The following is a 19,230-nucleotide window of genomic DNA, read 5'->3' on the forward strand; positions in this document are numbered from 1 at the left end:
TTGTTATGATGCATATTACATATTTTCTGTTAATCCAATAAACTAAATGTCACTGCTGAAATCCTACTGTGTCCATAAGGCATGTCAGATATTAAAAGGAAGTTGTTAATTTGAAAGCTCAGCCAATGATAAACAAAAATCCAAAGAATTAAGAGGGGTTCCCAAACGTTTTCATAGGACTGTATATATTCTGTCACATTATTTACTGAAATCATTGGCACTTCATCTTGATCATAATATTTCATTTTTATTTGTTAGATTTAAAATATCGATGATTTGGCTCACGCTGCAGCTTGTGCCTGCACAAATCCACTGGAAGGAGCCTTTGGAGAGCTCCTCATTAGATAGATAAGGTGCTATATAATAGACAGATTCTAACCTAGAGAGAGAGAACTGTGAAGTTGAATGGCAAGTACTCAACAGGTGCCAGATAAATGCCCACCCACACCTCCAAACATAAAAAAAAAATTATGACCAAATCATCATTATATACTTTTGAATTTAATTTTAGGGAAAATGCAATGACCAAAGTATTTGCAAAAGAAAATAAATAAATCAACCATGAATCCATAATTGCCTAGGGTTGCTTTGTCTTCACTGCTAAAATCAAATTCAGCAGAATTCTAATCTTGCATGCTTGGTCTGCTTATGTTGTGGACTTTGTTGTGTGTCTATCTTTGTAATGCTATCTGATAGCCCGGGTGGAAGATGACTAATTCCACCAGTCCCAATCATCTTAATCTAAACGTAAGTTTACATTCAAATGTTAAGGGTTTGAATATCACAGAAACATGTAGAGAAAAATCAGAAAAATAAGCACCAGCACAGACCAAGATTGGCTGTCAGGCTCATTCCGTGGAGAAGCCAGTGCACTGTAAAGGATGACTTCATATTGTTTTGTAAGCCGCTCTTCAGCAGGAATTTCCAATTTATAATGGACACAAAGGCGTCTTCTTATTTACTGGACCCACTTTAGAGAGATGTTTCTATGTGCTCTTGATTTTGTCTACTTGCTGACTGTGACTGATATTCCAGATAGACCACAGGCTGAAAGACAAAGTTGTAGGACTTATTATTAGGAGTTAAAGATCACAGATTATTCGGTAAATTTGAACATCTTTGTCGTTAACTGTATTTAGCAAGAAGATAAAGGGAGGAGGATAAGAAAACGAATATACATGAGTACAGTAAATACACAAAAACATGCTGCATATATATATATATATATATATATATATATATATATATATATAGTGCATATATTATATATATTTTATACAGAAATACAACATACATCTTGTCACAAATGAACATCAGAGGACTTCCTCTCAGGCTCAGTCAAGATATGTGATAACCTCCTGAGATGAGAGGGGGCTCTCCTGCTAACGCTGTCTTCTCCTTTCCTCACATCAGAGAGAAACCGCCCAGAGACAGCGTTTAACCCCGCTGCTTCTGCTCCACCCGCCATTAAAAACCCAGGTGCCCGAGAAGGAGGTGTCACTACTGGACACAACAACAACACCTCCTACTTACTTTGAATTGCCCTTTGAAGGGATGCACACCAGTGACTGTTACTTTGTTTTTTGTTTATTTTTCTGTCTCTCGACAATTAAATGGATAACCCAGTTTGGTGCCACAAAATGTCCTAGGGTATCCTGAGCTTTCATTCCCACACCTGACCACAATATACATTTAAAAAAAATACAATATAAACAATGTGTATATATATATATATATATATATATATATATATATATATATATATATATATATAAGACATGATAGTCCCTCTCTGAATGACTTGTACTAATCATACACTCTAGACTGGAATAAATCTGAGATGGAATGACTCCTTCATTAGTCAAAAGTTTAATAATAATCCGCTGCGCAACACTACTTTGTAACTCCTGCTCCAACATATTGATTACAACTGACAGGAAGGGGGGAAACAGCAGCTTTCTATCTATCTATCTATCTATCTATTGTTACAGATGGCTGGGGTTCTTGTCCGGCCAGGATGCCTCTTCACTGTATGGACTGGGGGAGCAAGCCTGGTCAAAACAGTACCTTACCCGGGACACTAGATGGCAGCCCCCCTGGGTGGCAGTGGTGCTTCAGATTCCCGCAGGGCTCCATGGGAGATGAAGTTCCCTACAACCATGTTGGGATCCGGGGGTGCCGCTAGGGGGTGCTGCAGTTGCTCCTGAGCCCGTGTGGGCAGTCCTTCTGCCACACCGGAAGTGCAGCCAGAAATAGGTCATCAAATACCTGGAGCACTTCCGGATGGGCTAAAAAAGGAGCCAGCAGCCACCACTCCAGAAGCCAGAGTTAGGAGTAGAGGGACTAAGCTTGCTGGAGAGGAGTGGAGAAGAAAGAAGGAGAATATATTATTGTTTAGAGGTGATTTGTGCTTTGGAGTGTGCTGTGGGCTTGTGGGGATGGGGAAGACGTTCCACATGAGTGAAGAAAAAATAAAAAGCACTTGTCTTTTTATAAGTGTGCCTTCTGTGTCTGCTCAAGCTCTGGTGTGGTGCATCTATCTATCTATCTATCTATCTATCTATCTATCTATCTATCTATCTATCTATCCTTTTTTTAATTTACAGAACCGCTACTTTTTCCTTCTTTCCTTAAACAGCTGCGATAATGAGATGCAAAGCAAGTCAAATCAAGGATCTCACGCTGTGCTCCATTTACCTTGGATGTCGGAGGTGAAATGACATCACTAACGAGTTGGCCATGTTCCAGTTAAACGTTCTGAAAATCAATATGGACGCATCCAGGAAATCCTTTGGTATGCTTACTCCATCATGATAAGAAGCAGTTGTTTATAACACATTACACGGTATTATGTACATCCAAACACCATACATCACACCAGATAGAAATTAAAAGGTCAACATGCTGCCACCTAATGGCTTGAGGAGACTCTTATTCCCCATCTCCTGTTACTTCCTATTGTCCATCATTTATATTTAAGTAGTTATCTGTTGGTGCTTTCATATCGAATGCACTATTGCCAATGCACTTCTCACCTGAGAATATTATGACCCGATTTCTGTCCTTCTCAGTGTTATACTGCTTATATATTTGGTTCCCAATAAGGTCTCCATTTCATCTCATTATACACTTGTATATATCTATATTTTTTAAATAATTTATATTAAGCTGCTCTGTATGTTAAATTACGTACCAAATGAAACCACTTCACTTGGGTCAACTGTTTTTTGATGTTTTTTGTTGGGAGTATTCAGTTCATGTTAAAGTCAAGAGTGGTTCTGTTTGACTAAAGCAGATGTCGATTATTCATTAGTGAGCTGTCATTTAACTGCATTTTCCTCAAAACAGTTCTGAGGCAATGACTTTGACATTAGCAAGTAAAGTTCTTCTTTTAGCCCCTATGCTGTGTACACTATCATCACTAAACTCCGCTCTCTAACTCTATTCAAGTCCCTTACAAAGTTATTTATAATTAAAGTTCTGCGGTCCATTATATAATTAAGTTCTGCGGTCCATTATAGCATAAGGAGGCATTTATTTTAGATATTTCTGCTTAATCACTCCTTTTGAAATTTTAATTTGATTTAAAAGGCTTCTGCCGTATTTCATAACCACTGGTAACAGTCACTGACATCTCAATAAAAAGAACATTTTCTAAGACTACCTACCTGGAAATTGAAGTCGTCCCTGCAGACTCCCTTGCTTGCAAAACAACACGATACGATGCAATTGATGAATTCCAGAAAGTTCAAAATAGCAAGTACACCGACAACCTCTATCTGCATCTGACAAAAGAAGAGAGAAGTGAAAGTATAATAAATCAAGGATTATTCTGGGGTGTATTCACTAACCTCCATCTTAGATAAAAGTTGTGTTCCAGTCAATGATCAGACAGTAAATCAGGTTGTAATGGTTATGCAGGTAGGCGATGGGGAAGATGCTGGAGAGAAACAGTGAAGGACTGGGGCTGAGCGGTGCCCTCGGTAACAGAGCATTACATATCATGCCAGTTCAGGAGAAAGAACACCACCAGGAGGCGCCGTGCTCTACAGATATGTTGGGTGCCTTGAAATAGAGAAGACAAGGGTACCAGAGTTACTGTGACTGAAAAGTGTGATCTGGGCAGGAACACGTCATGTTCTCTCGAGATGCTAGAGGCCTTCTGAAACCTGAAGGGAAAGCACAGGACCGTGTTGACTGTCTGATAGTCAGGTAGTCTAAGTAGCTGCCTGAAAGACCCAGCAGACTCCCCAGAGTGCACTGTAGTTGAGTGTGTATGTAGTATGAATTTTCAGATATTTTAGTGTAGATGCTTCTATAAACAATGTGAGCATGCTAGTGTAGACGGAGATCATTTTTGTTTTAATAGGATACTTTTTTTTTAATGAAAAGCAGCAATGCCTGAGCCTTATCTTATTTTCTTACTATGGAAATAGAAATATCAGGGTGACGGGTTGGAAAACTTCAGTAAGACTGCAGTTTCAAAAGAACGGATATCCCATAAAATTTGTACCACCACTAGGTACCCCAATGCACATTAAAAACAGTATTAGTCCCAGTAAAGTCCTTGATGGTACACTGTGTTTTTTAAATGATCTAATTCAAAAATGTTTCTCACATCAAAACCATTTTGTTTTGGTTCATGTTTTGTGTGCCACCCTCTTGTAATTAGACGTTTAGCCTAAGGGAGAGAAGTTGTTCTAGAGATTGTAGTCTAACTTCAAAAGTTAAGGAGCCCACATGAATGGATATAGGAGGAAGAGGAGGAGGGTAGGAGCACACGCTGATACAGTGCTTTGACGCACCTACCACATGACAAACCAACTCAGGATCCCAGGTTAGGACCCGAGTGCAGCCATACAACGGGTGACTCCTCAGCACCACACAAGTTCAGATGGAATGGAGCAGTGGGAGGTTTTTTAATGGTGGCTGGAGTGCCAATTCTGCCACCAACCCCCAGGTTTTTCCCTGTCATAAAGCAAAAGATCAGATCATGGTTGTGAAGTACCCACCATTAAGTAGGTCAATAGAAGGATATTGCATTCAGTATGATTTACAAGGGACCAATAAGGCCTTTTTTTTAATGGGATTCTAATATTTTGTATATGTTAGTAGTCCAACAACAGTTATTTGTTTACTTTGGTATTTGTGATAAAATTTGAAAGGCCACCCCTTAATGCCTAGTCCGAAAGAAAGCATGTATCAGATTGAAAATGTTATAAATTTTAATACCAGCATAGAAGAGACATCTCCACCCACAATTACAGCAGCACAGGTAAGCAGAGAGCTGAGGAGACTTTGTGCCAGCAAAGCAGTGGTTCCAGATGGAGTGTCGCCACGACTGCTGAAGGCCTGTGCTGGAGCTGGGGAGTCCTCTACAGTGCATCTTCAACCTGAGCCTGGAACAGGGGAGAGTCCCGAGGCTGTGGAAAACATCTTGCATCACCCCAGTCCCAAAGGTATCACGTCCTAGTGAGCTGAATGACTTCCGGCCTGTCGCTCTGACGTCACATGTGATGAAGACCATGGAGAGGCTGCTGCTTCACCCCCTGAGGCCACAGGTCTGTCGCACCCTCGACCCTCTGCAGTTCGCATACCAGGAGAAGGTGGGAGCGGAGGATGCCATCATCTATATGCTAGAACTGATCCATCTCCACTTGTACAGAGGCAATGGTGCTGTAAGAATTATGTTTTTGGACTTCTCTAGCACCTTCAGCACCATCCAACCTCTGCTCCTTAGGGACAAGCTGACAAAGATGGGAGTAGAGTCATACCTGGTGCCATGGATCGTGGACTATCTTACAGACAGACCTCAGTATGTGCGTCTCGGGAACTGCAGGTCTGACATTGTGGTCAGCAACACAGGAGCACCGCAGGGGACTGTATTTTCTCCGGTCCTGTTCAGCCAACATACATCAGACTTCCAATACAACTCGTAGTCCTGCCATGTGCAAATGTTCGCTGACAACACTGCTATCATGGGCTGCATCAGGAGTGCGCAGGAGGAGGAGTATAGGAAACCTAATCAAGGACTTTGTTAAATGGTGTGACTCGAATCACTTACACCTGAACAACAGCAAGACCAAGGAACTGGTGGTGGATTTTAGGAGGCCCAGGTTCCTCATGGACCCTGTGATCATCAGAGGAGACTGTGTGCAGAGGGTACAGACCTATAAATACCTGGGAGTGCAGCTGCATGATAAATTGGACTGGACTGCCAATACTGATGCTCTATGTAAGAAAGTTCAGAGCTGACTATACTTACTTAGAAGGCTGGCATCCTTCAACATCTGCAATAAGATGCTGCAGATGTTCTATCAGACAGTTGTGGCGAGCGCCCTCTTCTATGCGGTGGTGTGCTGGGGAGGCAGCATAAAGAAGAAGGACACCTCACACCTGGACAAACTGGTGAGAAAGGCAGGCTCTATTGTAGGCACGGAGCTGAACAGTTTGACATCTGTGGCAGAGCGACGGGCACTGAGCAGACTCCTGTCAATCATGGAGAATCCACTGCATCCACTGAACAGGATCATCTCCAGACAGAGGAGCAGCTTCAGCGACAGACTGCTGTCACGGTCCTGCTCCACTGACAGACTGAGGAGACCCCACACTATGCGACTCTTCAGTTCCACCCGGGGGGGTAAACGTTAACATTATTCAAAGTTATTGTCTGTTTTTACCTGCATTTTTATCACTCTTTAATTTAATATTGTTTTTTGTATCAGTATGCTGCTGTTGGCTTATGTGAATTTCCCCTTGGGGATTAATAAAGTATCTATCTATCTATCTATCTATCTATGTAAATGCCATTCAGCCCAACAAAGCTTGCCAGTCCAATCTACTTAATTCTTCCAAAATACATCAAGTGCAGCTTTGAAGGACCCTAAAGTCCCATTGGTGGTCCTACTTGGTAGCTTGTGTCTATGGTTCCTAACATTCCTAATGCTTCCTAATGTTTGTGCAAAAGTCACCCTTAACAAGTTTCCAGCTGTGACTCCTTGTTCTTGATGAACTCATTTTAAAATAATAGTATTGATGCAGTCGACTAATTTCTGACGTAATTTTAAACACTTCAGTCGTATCTCCTCTTATTCTCCCTTTTCTTAAACTGTAAAGGCTCAGCTCTTTTAATCTTTCTTCATAATTCATCTCCTGTAGCTTTGGTATCAATCAACATCGAACTGTTGACCGTAAGTCTGCATCCCTATTACTTGCCCAGAGAGTTTGGACACGTGATTGCTGTTATTGTTTACATCCCCCCTCAAGCGAACGCGGAGATAGCGAGTGACATCATCCATTCCGCAGTTGCTAAGTTACAAACGCAGCACCCTGAGGCACTTGTGCTAATCGCTGGAGACTTTAACCATGTAACGCTGGACAAAACATTACCTGCCTTCTCCCAGTATGTGGATTGTAACACTCGGGGAAACAGGACTATCGACCTAATGTATGCAATCGTTAAAGACGCATACAGCGCCACCCCGCTGCCTGCGCTTGGGAAAGCAGATCATAACCTGGTTCTGCTTCAGCCTCACTATAAACCAAGAAGAAGGCGCTACCTACAACTACGCGCTCATTCAGGAAGTGGTCCCCTGAGGCAGAGCAGGCTCTGAGAGACTGCTTTGGAACTACAGACTGGGATATATTGCTGGGTCACATAGTGAGAACATTGAAGAGGCTGTTGAATGCACAACTGATTACATCAACTTCTGTATGGACATTGTAGTTCCAGTAAGAACAGTACGCTGCTATGCTAACAACAAGCCATGGGTTACAAGTGACATCAAGGGCCTTTTGAACCAGAAGAAAAGGGCTTTTAAAGGTGGTGATCAGCATGAGCTCAAGCGTGTGCAGAAGGAACTCGAGTCCAGCTCAGGGCGGCAAAGAGCAGTACAGGAGAAAGCTGGAGCAGAAGCTGCAGAACAACATTATGAAGGAAGTGTGGGATGGGATGAAGATTATCACTGGCTGCAGCTCGAAGCGGGGTGCCACCATTGAGAGAGACGTGGAGAGAGCAAACCAAATGAACAACTTCTTTAATAGGTTTGATCACCCTAACCCACTCTCACCTCGGTGTACTGCATCCTCCAACCATCCTTCTGCTGATACCAGCATAGGTGAGACATCCCCACCCACAATTACAGCAGCCCATGTGAGCAGAGAGCTGAAAAGACTTCGTGCCAGCAAAGCAGCGGGTCCAGATGGTGTATCGCCACGACTGCTGAAGGCCTGTGCGTTGGAACTGGGGAGTCCTCTACAGCGCATCTTCAACCTGAGCCTGGAATAGGGAGAGTCCCAAGGCTTTGGAAAACATCTTGTATCACTCCTGTCCCAAAGGTATCACGTCCTAGTGAGCTGAATGACTTCCGGCCTGTTGCTCTGATGTCACATCTGATGAAGACCATGGAGCGGCTGCTGCTTCACCACCTGAGGCCACAGGTCTGCCACGCCCTCGACCCTCTGCAGTTCGCATACCAGGAGAAGGTGGGAGCGGAGGATGCCATCATCTATATGCTACACCGATCCCTCTCCCACCTGGACAGAGGCAGTGGTGCTGTAAGAATTATGTTTTGGACTTCTCTAGCGCCTTCAACACCATCCAACCTCTGCTCCTTAGAGACAAGCTGACTGAGATGGGAGTAGACTCACACCTGGTGGCATGGATCTTGGACTATCTTACAGACAGACCTCAGTATGTGCATCTTGGGAACTGCAGGTCTGACATTGTGTTCAACAATACAGGGCCAGGGGACTGTACTTTCTCCGGTCCTGTTCAATCTATATACATCAGACTTCCAATATGACTCGAGTCCTGCCACGTGCAAAAGTTCGCTGATGACACTGCTATTGTGGGCTGCATCAGGAGTGGGCAGGAGGAGGAGTACAGGAAGCTAATCAAAGACTTTGTTAAATGGTGCGACTCAAACCACTTACATCTTAACACCAGCAAAACCAAGGAGCTGGTGGTGGATTTTAGGAGGCCCAGGCCCCTCATGGACCCTGTGATCATCAGAGGTGACTGTGTGCAGAGGGTGCAGACCTATAAATATCTGGGAGTGCAGCTGGATGACAAATTGGACTGGACTGCCAATACTGATGCTCTATGTAAGAAAGGTCAGAGCAGACTATACTTTCTGAGAAGGTTGGCATCCTTCAACATCTGCAGTAAGATGCTGCAGATGTTCTACCAGACGGTTGTGGCAAGTGCCCTCTTCTACGCGGTGGTGTGCTGGGGTGGCAGCATAAAGATGAAAGACGCCTCACGCCTGGACAAACTTGTTAAGAAGGCAGGCTCTATTGTAGGAGTAAAGTTGGACAGTTTAACATCTGTGGCAGAGCGACGGGCACTAAGCAAACTCCTGTCAATCATGAAGAATCCACTGCATCCACTGAACAGTGTCATCTCCAGACAGAGGAGTAGCCTCAGTGACAGACTTTTGTCACCGTCCTGCTCCACTGACAGACTGAGGAGATCGTTCCTCCCCCACACTATGCGACTCTTCAATTCCACCCGGGGGAGTAAATGCTAACATTAATTTTATTTTAATTTTTTCATTTTTATTACTATTTAATTTAATATTGTTTCTTTGTATAAGTATACTGCTGCTGGATTATGTGATTTTCCCCTTGGGATTAATAAAGTATCTATCTATCTATCTATCTATCTAGTTGCTCTTCTCTGGACCTTTTGTAGTGCTGCTATGCGTTATATAACTTCACATTCTGTTAGCCTTCTTAATGGATTCTGAACACCATTAGGAAGTTTATAGTGAATAATCCACTATGATTCCTAAATGGCTTTCAAATGGTATATTTTAAATTTTCTGACCTCCCACTATGTATTCAGACCTCACATTTTTTCTTCCTAGGTGTAAGTTACTAAGTACACCATTAATGTTGAACTATTGGCAACACTGCTTTAGTAACTTAAGATCTTTTCCATTTATCACCTGTTAATGTAAGGATCATTAAAAATCATACAAAAATCAATATCATATCATGAAGAAAAGATTTTGATTTAGTTTTTACTGACCTTGACTTCATATGTGGGGTTATCAACATTTAATGGAGCCTTGGAAAAAAAAATAATTTTGCAGAAGTAATGAGTATACAGTATCACATTATACATTTGTAATAATTACAATGCACTGATAATAACTGGATAACAATATTCATGCATCCAGTCATTTCTAACCTGTTAATCCAATTTAAGGCTGCAATGCCCCACTCTTTTTGGATAAACAAGACATTTCAATTGTTGCTGACTGGCTAAGCAGATTAGAAGATGGAATTACACATTGAATTACTGGGCTCGATGTCTCATACTCTAATTAACATCATAAGTTGTTCACCAAAACAAACTGTATGAAAGTCAGGAAGAAAGAAACACTCCTGTTGGTCTCCTAATGATTTCCCCACTTCTTGCTCCTTAGCAGACCCTCTTCCTACGATCCTTATTTTAGCATTAGAAAATAAACTTTTAATTTTGGTAAAATGATCTACATAAACAAGATACCATAACACAGTGGAGCCTTGGAGTTTGGAAATCTGAGGGCTGCTTCACTGGTGTTAATGGATGGCACTATCCCCTTAATGTGATTTCCATTCAATACTGGATAAATTCCAGATGAGGGAGTTATGGTCAAGAGAACTTAACTGCTGCAAAGCTGAGGTAATAGTCCTCACACATAAAAATAGTAGTGTGATATCTGCAGGTAAAAAAGGACCAACTTGATCAAACTCTCTCGGGGTCCTGTAAATTCAGAGATTGGCACCACTCAAACTACATCCCAGTCATCACCTATGGTCACAAATTGTTTGGAAGAAAGACTGAAAAAAAACCAATTAAACTCTAAAATGATGTTCCTACATAGGGTAGGTGGGCTCCGTCTCAGCAAATGGGTGAGGAATTCAACAATACATAATGAATCTTTGAATCTGAACTGCTGCTTCCTTCTCTGGTTTAAAAGGATCAACCTGAGGTGGTCTGGGCAAATAGTGAAGGCCCCTAAGTGTCCGTGGCAGGCATGATCCACATTAGGAGAGAAGAGAGAAGACCAAGGATACACCAGAGGGTTTCATTTGATTTCTTTTGTAAATCCCTAAGGGGAAATTATCTTTTCACAAGACCTTTGGGAGGGGAGATTTGTGTCTTTTGGTAGGTTTGGCAGAGGAAGATCTACTATGAAACTAATCACGCTTAAGCTTCAGGTCCCCTAATCTCAGAGGGGCCCTAGAAGTGACTTTAGTCCACATTGCTTAAATATTTGAGTGTCTACTGTATGAGATTTTTTTTTTCTTTTTTTAAATAAGTAGGGGACTCTGCCCCCTGTTCTCTTCACTCGTCAACCCACCCCATGTTCTCTTTGGTCATCAACCCCCGGAGGTGGGCTCTGGGCACCCACTCTCTCGCAGCTGAGCTGCTTGAAATGTGTTGTGGTGCTCCTCTGTTAGAGAAAGTGATTGTAATTAAAGAGATGGTATATAGAAGAGTATTTGGGGTGCAGGAGGAAGGTGGTTTAGTCCTTAGTTATTATAGATAGAAAATAAGTTACTTGAATATTCTACTACAACTGTTTTAAATACCAATGAGTAATAAAACGTAGTAAAAATATTAAAGGAAAAGTAGAAGTAAAAAGGTACAATGTAATAAAACATAATTATAAGAACCATTTGCCAGTTATTTAGGTCATGTTAAGTTGATAGAAGTATAGTTTAGTTATATTAAATGCCTTATAAATTAATGCATAGTATATGGGAGGTTCTTATAACCCCCACAAGCTGAAATACACTGGTATATTCTAACTATTTTTTGTCCCTCTGACTGAAGTTTAGTCTCAGTTAGTTTCCTGCCTTGCTGTAGGTAAGACATGGAGAGCAAACCGGGCCTTAACGTGCTCAGTTGTATGTGCAGAGCTGTACGTTTAGAACGCACTGAATGTGAAGTAAAGCATAGAGAAATAACTCATCCTTAAGTATAGAAACAATTAAATTTTAACAAGAACAAACATTTTTTCCTTTTATTCTACGCGTGTAACAACTTTTCTCTATTCTCGTGTGGACTGTTTGCCTTGAATTTTCACTAAACCTTTTTAAAACGAACCTTTTTGGAGAGATTTCTTTTGGTACTCGTTTGGCTCATGCTTGATTCTGCTTGATTACTTACCAGCAGCTACAGTAATAAAAAGTAAATAAAAAAAATAAATTCGATTAACGCCTCATCAAAAACAATGTTATGAATTACTTTACCCCCTAACTTGCATTCTATAAATGTTGCTTTTTTGCATTTCTGCTCACGTATTGTTCGGGATATTTTTCTATTTTTCGTTTTTTGAATGATTCTCTTTGTTCTTCATTTTTTTTATATGCAGCTCTTTTTGTTCATTTTCTTTTTTTAGACTTTCATTATGATCTCTTGCTGCTCTTTTTCTATCACGATCTACAATTCAGCGTTCTTGTATATATAACTTGCTTTTCTGTCTTGCCATTTTACTGACTGTGTTGAAGGGCGAGTTATCACTGAGAGTGTCACGGGGTGGAATGGAGAGAGAATGTACACAGTAGGAGTAATGATTGGGCGAGCAGTATGGAGGGGAGTGGTCAAGGCTGAATAACGCAGACGTGATGGAAAACTTTTTTAATATAATAGGGATACAGTAGAGTGTAATTTAATACAGCAACTTTAGTCAAAATCTGAGATGTAGTGGTAACATTTAAAAAAAAAATTGTGATAATCTGTTGTGGATCAACCTCGTTGAAGAAGGTAACACTGGTTACCCAGATCTCATTACTGGTTGCAAAGAACCTTCCATAACATTTCAAGCTTCACGGTCTGATACTGCTGAAATTTGCTTAGGCAGCACCTCTCTCATCTTCAATTCACCCCTCTGAACTGCTGGATTTAGACTTTAGAGTGCAGCTATTCTATCCAGGAGAATTCTGTAATCCAAAAGCCACAATTCCAAGTCTGAAAACCAGCAAGAAGGATAAGCAGCAAAGAGGGATGCTGCCCTAAGCAAATTCCTCAGTGGTGACTGGGAATTTTCTAGATTACATGGACGCTGAGTTTCGTGACTGGGTGGTCTGGTCTATCCAGCTCGATATGTTCCCAATACAGCTCTCACCAAAGTGAGCCAAATGAGAGGAAAATTGAAAGGATATGCAATATTTTGATTAAAGCTACAAATATCATGAGACATAAGGCATGGAGGGCATTTTATTCTTTAAGCTGCTATATAATATAATCATTCTATGAATGAGATGAGACTCTCATTGTGACACAAAGGTTTAGCCAAAGATTCACTAAAAGAGTATTAATCCATCCATTTTCTAACCTGCTGAATCCGAATACAGGGTCACGGGGGTCTGCTGGAGCCAATCCCAGCCAACACAGGGCACAAGGCAGGAACCAATCCTGGGCAGGGTGCCAACCCACCGCAGGACACACACAAACACACCCACACACCAAGCACACACTAGGGGCCAATTTAGAATCGCCAATCCACCTAACCTGCATGTCTTTGGATTGTGGGAGGAAACCCATGCAGACACGGGGAGAACATGCAAACTCCACACAGGGAGGACCCGAAGTGAACCCGGGTCTCCTAACTGCGAGGCAGCAGTGCTACCACTGCGCCACCGTGCCGCCCAAAGAGTATTAATATAAGTCCTTATTCATGCATTTAAACTCATTGTACAAAGGAGAGCATCTATCTGTGCATGTGTGGAGTTCAAGCTCTTGCCTAAAATCATTTGAATAACAGCTGGGGTATTTATTTAAATAATATACTTACTGTAAGCAATACTGAGGATGCAAATATTAAGAGGATAAAAACTGAAGTAATCACACTGACAGCTAAGAACCACTTGACCTTTGAATAAAGAAAAAAAAAAGCTAAAAATATTGTTCTTTTCTAGAATCTGAAGCACACAATGCAGCCTCTTCATGAGCCATGGCTCTTTAGGGATTGTTTGGTCAAAATGCATATTACATTTTCAAAAGCATATTTTCCATTAGGGAGTCATATGACTCTGGTCTTTGATTATTCTGGAGCTTGTTTGTTCCATACATAAAAATCAGGGTTTAAACCTTCCAAATAACATAAATGGATACTGTAAGGTTAAAGAGCAGAAAACAGTTCTCGACAAGGTGCCTGTCCATCACTCGGCCTACTCATACAAACTGAGAGTGTTTACATGAGCTTTAATTCACAGAAACCCCATTTCAAAAATGCTTTGTATGCCCTTATTCCGTTTTGAAAAACAGGGATTTTGATCTTTGGGAAACCAGGTTAACACATGTAGAATTATCTGCAACTTAAACTTTTTTTCGGCCATGTTACACCTAAGGATTCCACAGTCTGCGTATGTGCACTGCATCGTGTTAGCCTGCACATGTCCACGACCTCCAGTCTTTGTTTCGGACACGCATCTTGCAGCCATGGTCACAAAACAGTGAAAGTGTCCACAAAGATAAATTTCCCTGAAGGAAATGCTTGGGCGATCACATCATCCCTTCTCCTGGTTGTAGTGAAAAGTCAAGCAAAATGACACCTTTTAATGGATAACTAGAAAGATTACAATACGCAAACTTTTAAGGCAAGTCAGGCCCCTGCTTTACATCTTGCCTGAAAGAGTTGCCTCGAAAGCTTGCAAATAGTATACTGTCAGGCGGCTTCTGTCAAAATGTAATCGAATTTGATTGATGAGATTAAACCCCGCCCCTTTTTTATTGAAGACCGGAAGTCCCACCCCCCAACCACCGGTTGTTTTTGTTGACCTTTGATGACCTTTCCGGAAGTCCCCTCCCCCAACCACCTCCTGTTTTGTTGACCTTTGATGACCTTTATCCGGGCCCCTGTTGATTGATGACAGGAAGTCCCCTCCCCCAACCACCTGTTGTTTGGTGACCTTTAGCCCTGCCATCTGTTTTCCCCAGGAAACTGTCAAGGGCAATTTGATGGATGCCCCCACCCTCCTTGAACCCCCACCACCCCGCCCGGCTTGACCGACCTGCCATGCCCCATCTCACTAGGGCAAGTCCAGACATGTCCAAGGGCTGCCTAGGCCCCGCCCCCCTTGAACCCATCACCACCCCCCAACCACTTCCCAGCCCCCCTCTTCCTAAGACAAGTTCAGGCATGTTCCTATCCATACCCAGACAGCAGCACATGATGTCTGGCCCCCCTTCTTCCGAGGACATACACACACATGCTCCGGTCGGACCGATCTAACTTGTCGCCGTTCCTGCCAATATTGCTTTAGGTAAGAATCCTTGTATCTATGTAACAATTATTTTAAAAATTTTATCTATCTAATCCTTGCTATATCATTTGTAAACCCCCTTGTATTTTATCTAAGCCAAAACAGCCTTTTCCTTCCCATCTCTGTGAAAATCCTTTCACAGAACAACAACCGACATTCAACTCACAGACAGGCTCTGAGTTTAAAAGCCTTCAACATCGCACACAGAAAGACAAGCAGTCCAGCTTTTAGCAGCCCCCGCAGGCTTGTGCTTGTAGTTCAAAGCACACTGAAATACAAGCTGTCCGCTCTCTCTGTCTACACAGAGACTCTCAGATCAGACAGCCCCCTGCGCTGCGCCGAACTGGCCAGTGCCGAAGCTCTACGCGACGTGCAGGCAAGGGCACGCAGTTCAAGCACACAGAAAGGATCTCTCTCTCTTTCTCTCTGTTCACACTGAGCCCGGAGCGCAGCTAGAGCCGTCAGTGCAGGCCATATGCGCGGAGCGCTGACACGGGTTGAGTCAGACCCTACTGACGCCGGGAAGCGCGATTGTCTAAACACAGATGCCAAAACCCACTATCCCTCCTCCTCTGACAGCTCCGCTGATTCAGTCCAGGCGCGCATGCTTTTCAACAACTGAGCGTAAGCCCCCTTCTACTATCCCCATGCTTAGCACGCAGCTACTTTTTCCCCAAGATGGATGGATGTTTAAAGGCTTTCATGATAGCGTAAAACACGAGATAACTAGGTCGATATAAGACCCTCATACACACACACAGTTAAATATGATGCATCAGCTCCCTTTTAAATCACGTTGGAGACGTCTAAATGCTAAATGCTATATTAATTAATATATTTATAATTTGTATTAAAATCGATCTAAAACCATCCCTTGATCTACCCATTTTAATCCACCCATCATGAAGAAAGGCGTTTAGTTTTTCTAAAAGTTTGATTGCCTTAATCAGAATGTATACCTTGGGCTAGAGAAAGGAACTTTAAAATACTCTTTGTCAAAACCGATCTTTCCAAAGCACAACGCACCCCCCAACACCACCACAACGCACCCACCAACACCACCTCCGGCCGCCTGGAGCTAAGGTAGTGTGTGTTGGGGAATCGGTGTCGATTCACACTTCAGCTGTTAGGACGGCTCAGGCCGTTTATAACCCTTAACCTCATGGCTAAGCAAACCTTGGGAAAGGTGAAAAAGGTCTTACGGAGATGCGTGCATCTGTTTAAACAAATCTACGGGTTACAATGGAATCTATTAAACAAATTCTGGACTTTTCATCGCCCATCCAAAGGTGTTGGTTGTAAACACCGGACAACGGATGTCCGGGCAAAATGATGGGCACATCTGTTATTACAGATCACAGGGGCACATTCCAAAAAACACCGCTTTTTTGGGTATATAAGTGTTCAGACCGGTCCATTACTCAGCAGGCCGTTAATACTGAAAGAGGACACCGAATCTCGTCGGAAACATCAAGGATCACGGTATGGCATATTTTTCATTATTATATGCGCCAAACAAGTATGTTTTTAGAAAACGGATGGATGAACCCTTATATTTTATCCTTACTATGAATTATTTCCAAGTTTATTCTCAAGTGCGTGCGCGCGCACTCGTGTGTAGGTGCATGAGTGCATATAATATAAGATGTGGCATTTATATCTATCTGCGTGTACGACGATTACTGTACAAATTCATAGGACTGAAGCAAACAATATTAGCTTTTTCATACCGAAACGGGCTTTACAATCAAGTAGTTTTTGTCTCGGCGTCTGAAAATTCAAACAGAGCCTCTTCTCTGAGAATATTCAGGCATGGTTTAAAAGCGCAGGCCGGTTGTGTATCAGCTCTGGCGTAGTAAGAGGTCGGTATTCTGAACTACGCACAGAAGGGTCCCATTTGTGAAATTGTACTCTTTCGAATTGGGCTTACTGTAGCAGGGGAATCTCTGCACGGGGTCCGCATGTTTTAAAAGTCTGGGATATCAAACATTTTAACTTTATAAACTCTCATTTGTTACAACCGGTTGGAGACAGCCTCCAATGATGAACGGGATCCAGGAGCATATATCGAAGCAAATGCTTAATAGACATAAGGCAACGGTGTTTTCATTCATTTCGCTAAATGAAAAGTAATTATTTTAATACGGAATAGTAGCAACCCAAAGGCCGGGTGATTTTAGACGTGTGAGTAATATAATTAAGTTATTTTTAAAAGTAATCCCACACTGCACAAGAGAGACAGATTCCACGTGTGTTTTAGGATTTGCTGTGGTCAGTGATGATTTTTAATTTTTTCCTTAACTCATTTCTATAACATAGGAGCCTTTTGACAAAGGAAAACTCTGTAAATACACTTGTGCATTTAAACGGAGATTTTTAAGAAAGCAAATTTCTACCTTAGACAGATTACTCACCTTATCCCAGTGTTGAACTTGCATGTAAAAGCACTCACTGTTACACTAGCACAAAATTGATATTTTCTGTCTAATTAAAAAAACTAAAATTATTTCTATTAACACAGGTGATAACTGGAAAACAGGTCACTATTTAATTAAAAAGTTAAAAACAGAAAAGCCCAATTATGATTTGTTTTGTCATGGTAGGGTGACACTTTTCCCCTTTATACTCTTTCTTATGTAGACCTTAACACATATTCTTGATTGTTAACTGTTCAAAAACACGTCGTTGAAAAAGTTTTTTATAGCCCAACAAATCCAGGCCGCTTGGGGGCAAAGACTCTTTGAAAAGAGAGACTCCCACCCCACCGGCCTGATTGGGCCTCCTTTGTGTCAAGAGCATTTTGATGGATGTCTCTTATTCGGTTCTGTGAAATGTACTTCTGCATAAAAAAAAAAACTAAGCTCTCAGGAGTATGATCATTGTGAATAGTTAATACAGAAAAGAGAATACAGAGCACACGCTGCACTTGTCCTATCTCTTCTGAAAAACCCTAGTTGAATTTTGAACATCATGTCCTATGTTTGGTTAACACTGTGGACACAGGCGCCAGATCTCCGTCATATGGGTCATTACAGAGTAAAGATTATAGAATCTTTTGCACTCTCCATTACGAGATCCATAGCACCCGCAGGATGTTTGACAATTATGATTTGTTTTGTCATGGTAGGGTCCTAGGGTGACACTTTTCCCCTTTATACTCTTACTTATGTAGACCTTAACACATATTCTTACCAAAATAGTTCATCACTTCCCAATTCCTGTAACTTCAGGTAATTAGACAGAGCTCCATAACAGGCAAGAGAAAAGTATGATAGGTCAAATACACAGAGCCATAAAACAAAAGCACTGAAAGCCACACAACCTGGTATTGCTAGATGTTTCAGTTTTTTCCAAGTAACAAAATACATGTTCAGTAGCCACGTAAAATGACCAGTTGCTTTAACATGAAAATAAAGCATCTTTGGAAAATAAAGGATCTTTGTAAAGGTCAAATTTTAAAACTTAAGAAAAATCCTAGTTTCCAAAAGAGTTCTGCCCATTTTTCCAACAGTTTTCATGACTGATCTCATTTTAAATGATAATAGCCAGTATAAAGTCCCTAAAGGAACTGGAGACATCTGATATCTTCTATCATATCTTTTTTGGGAACAGAGTTTTCATAACAGTTTTAATCGCACCCCCTAACATTTTTTTTTAAAAGTAGCCCACTAATACCAATATGTCCTTTAATTAATGATATGCCATAGATGCATATTTTATAACTACTTAACTTTTATCGACTTTTATCTAACTCAATATTTATTTTTCTAGTATGAGAATGTAGTTTAAGTTGTTTTGGGTTTCAATAGATGTATTTTTCATATTTTCGATTCTTTGTTTTTTTCACATCTTCGTGCCCCCTTTTTGTTACTTTGCGCCCCCTAGGGGGCCATGCCCACAGTTTGAGAACTACGGTTGTAGGGGATTATTTGTAAAACACTGTGGCACTTCAAGCTAAATTAGATT

General features: G+C 41.6%; 1 protein-coding gene across 1 annotated transcript in view; it reads right to left on the reverse strand.

Annotated features, from left to right (window-relative positions):
• Window positions 1-482: 482 nt before the first annotated feature.
• The window catches only part of LOC120536779, a 34,067-nt gene continuing 15,319 nt past the window's right edge, over window positions 483-19,230 (reverse strand). Inside the window, exons 5-8 of the mRNA XM_039765264.1 lie at window positions 13,794-13,871; window positions 10,034-10,072; window positions 3,669-3,785; window positions 483-1,047 (exon numbers count right to left, since the gene is read on the reverse strand). Of these exons, the coding sequence (XP_039621198.1) occupies window positions 973-1,047; window positions 3,669-3,785; window positions 10,034-10,072; window positions 13,794-13,871 (309 nt within the window). The 3' untranslated portion in view covers window positions 483-972. The remainder of the gene's footprint in view (window positions 1,048-3,668; window positions 3,786-10,033; window positions 10,073-13,793; window positions 13,872-19,230) is intronic.

The sequence above is a fragment of the Polypterus senegalus genome, chromosome 10 (assembly GCF_016835505.1).
Source record: "Polypterus senegalus isolate Bchr_013 chromosome 10, ASM1683550v1, whole genome shotgun sequence".
Classification (NCBI taxonomy): Eukaryota; Metazoa; Chordata; class Cladistia; order Polypteriformes; family Polypteridae; genus Polypterus; species Polypterus senegalus.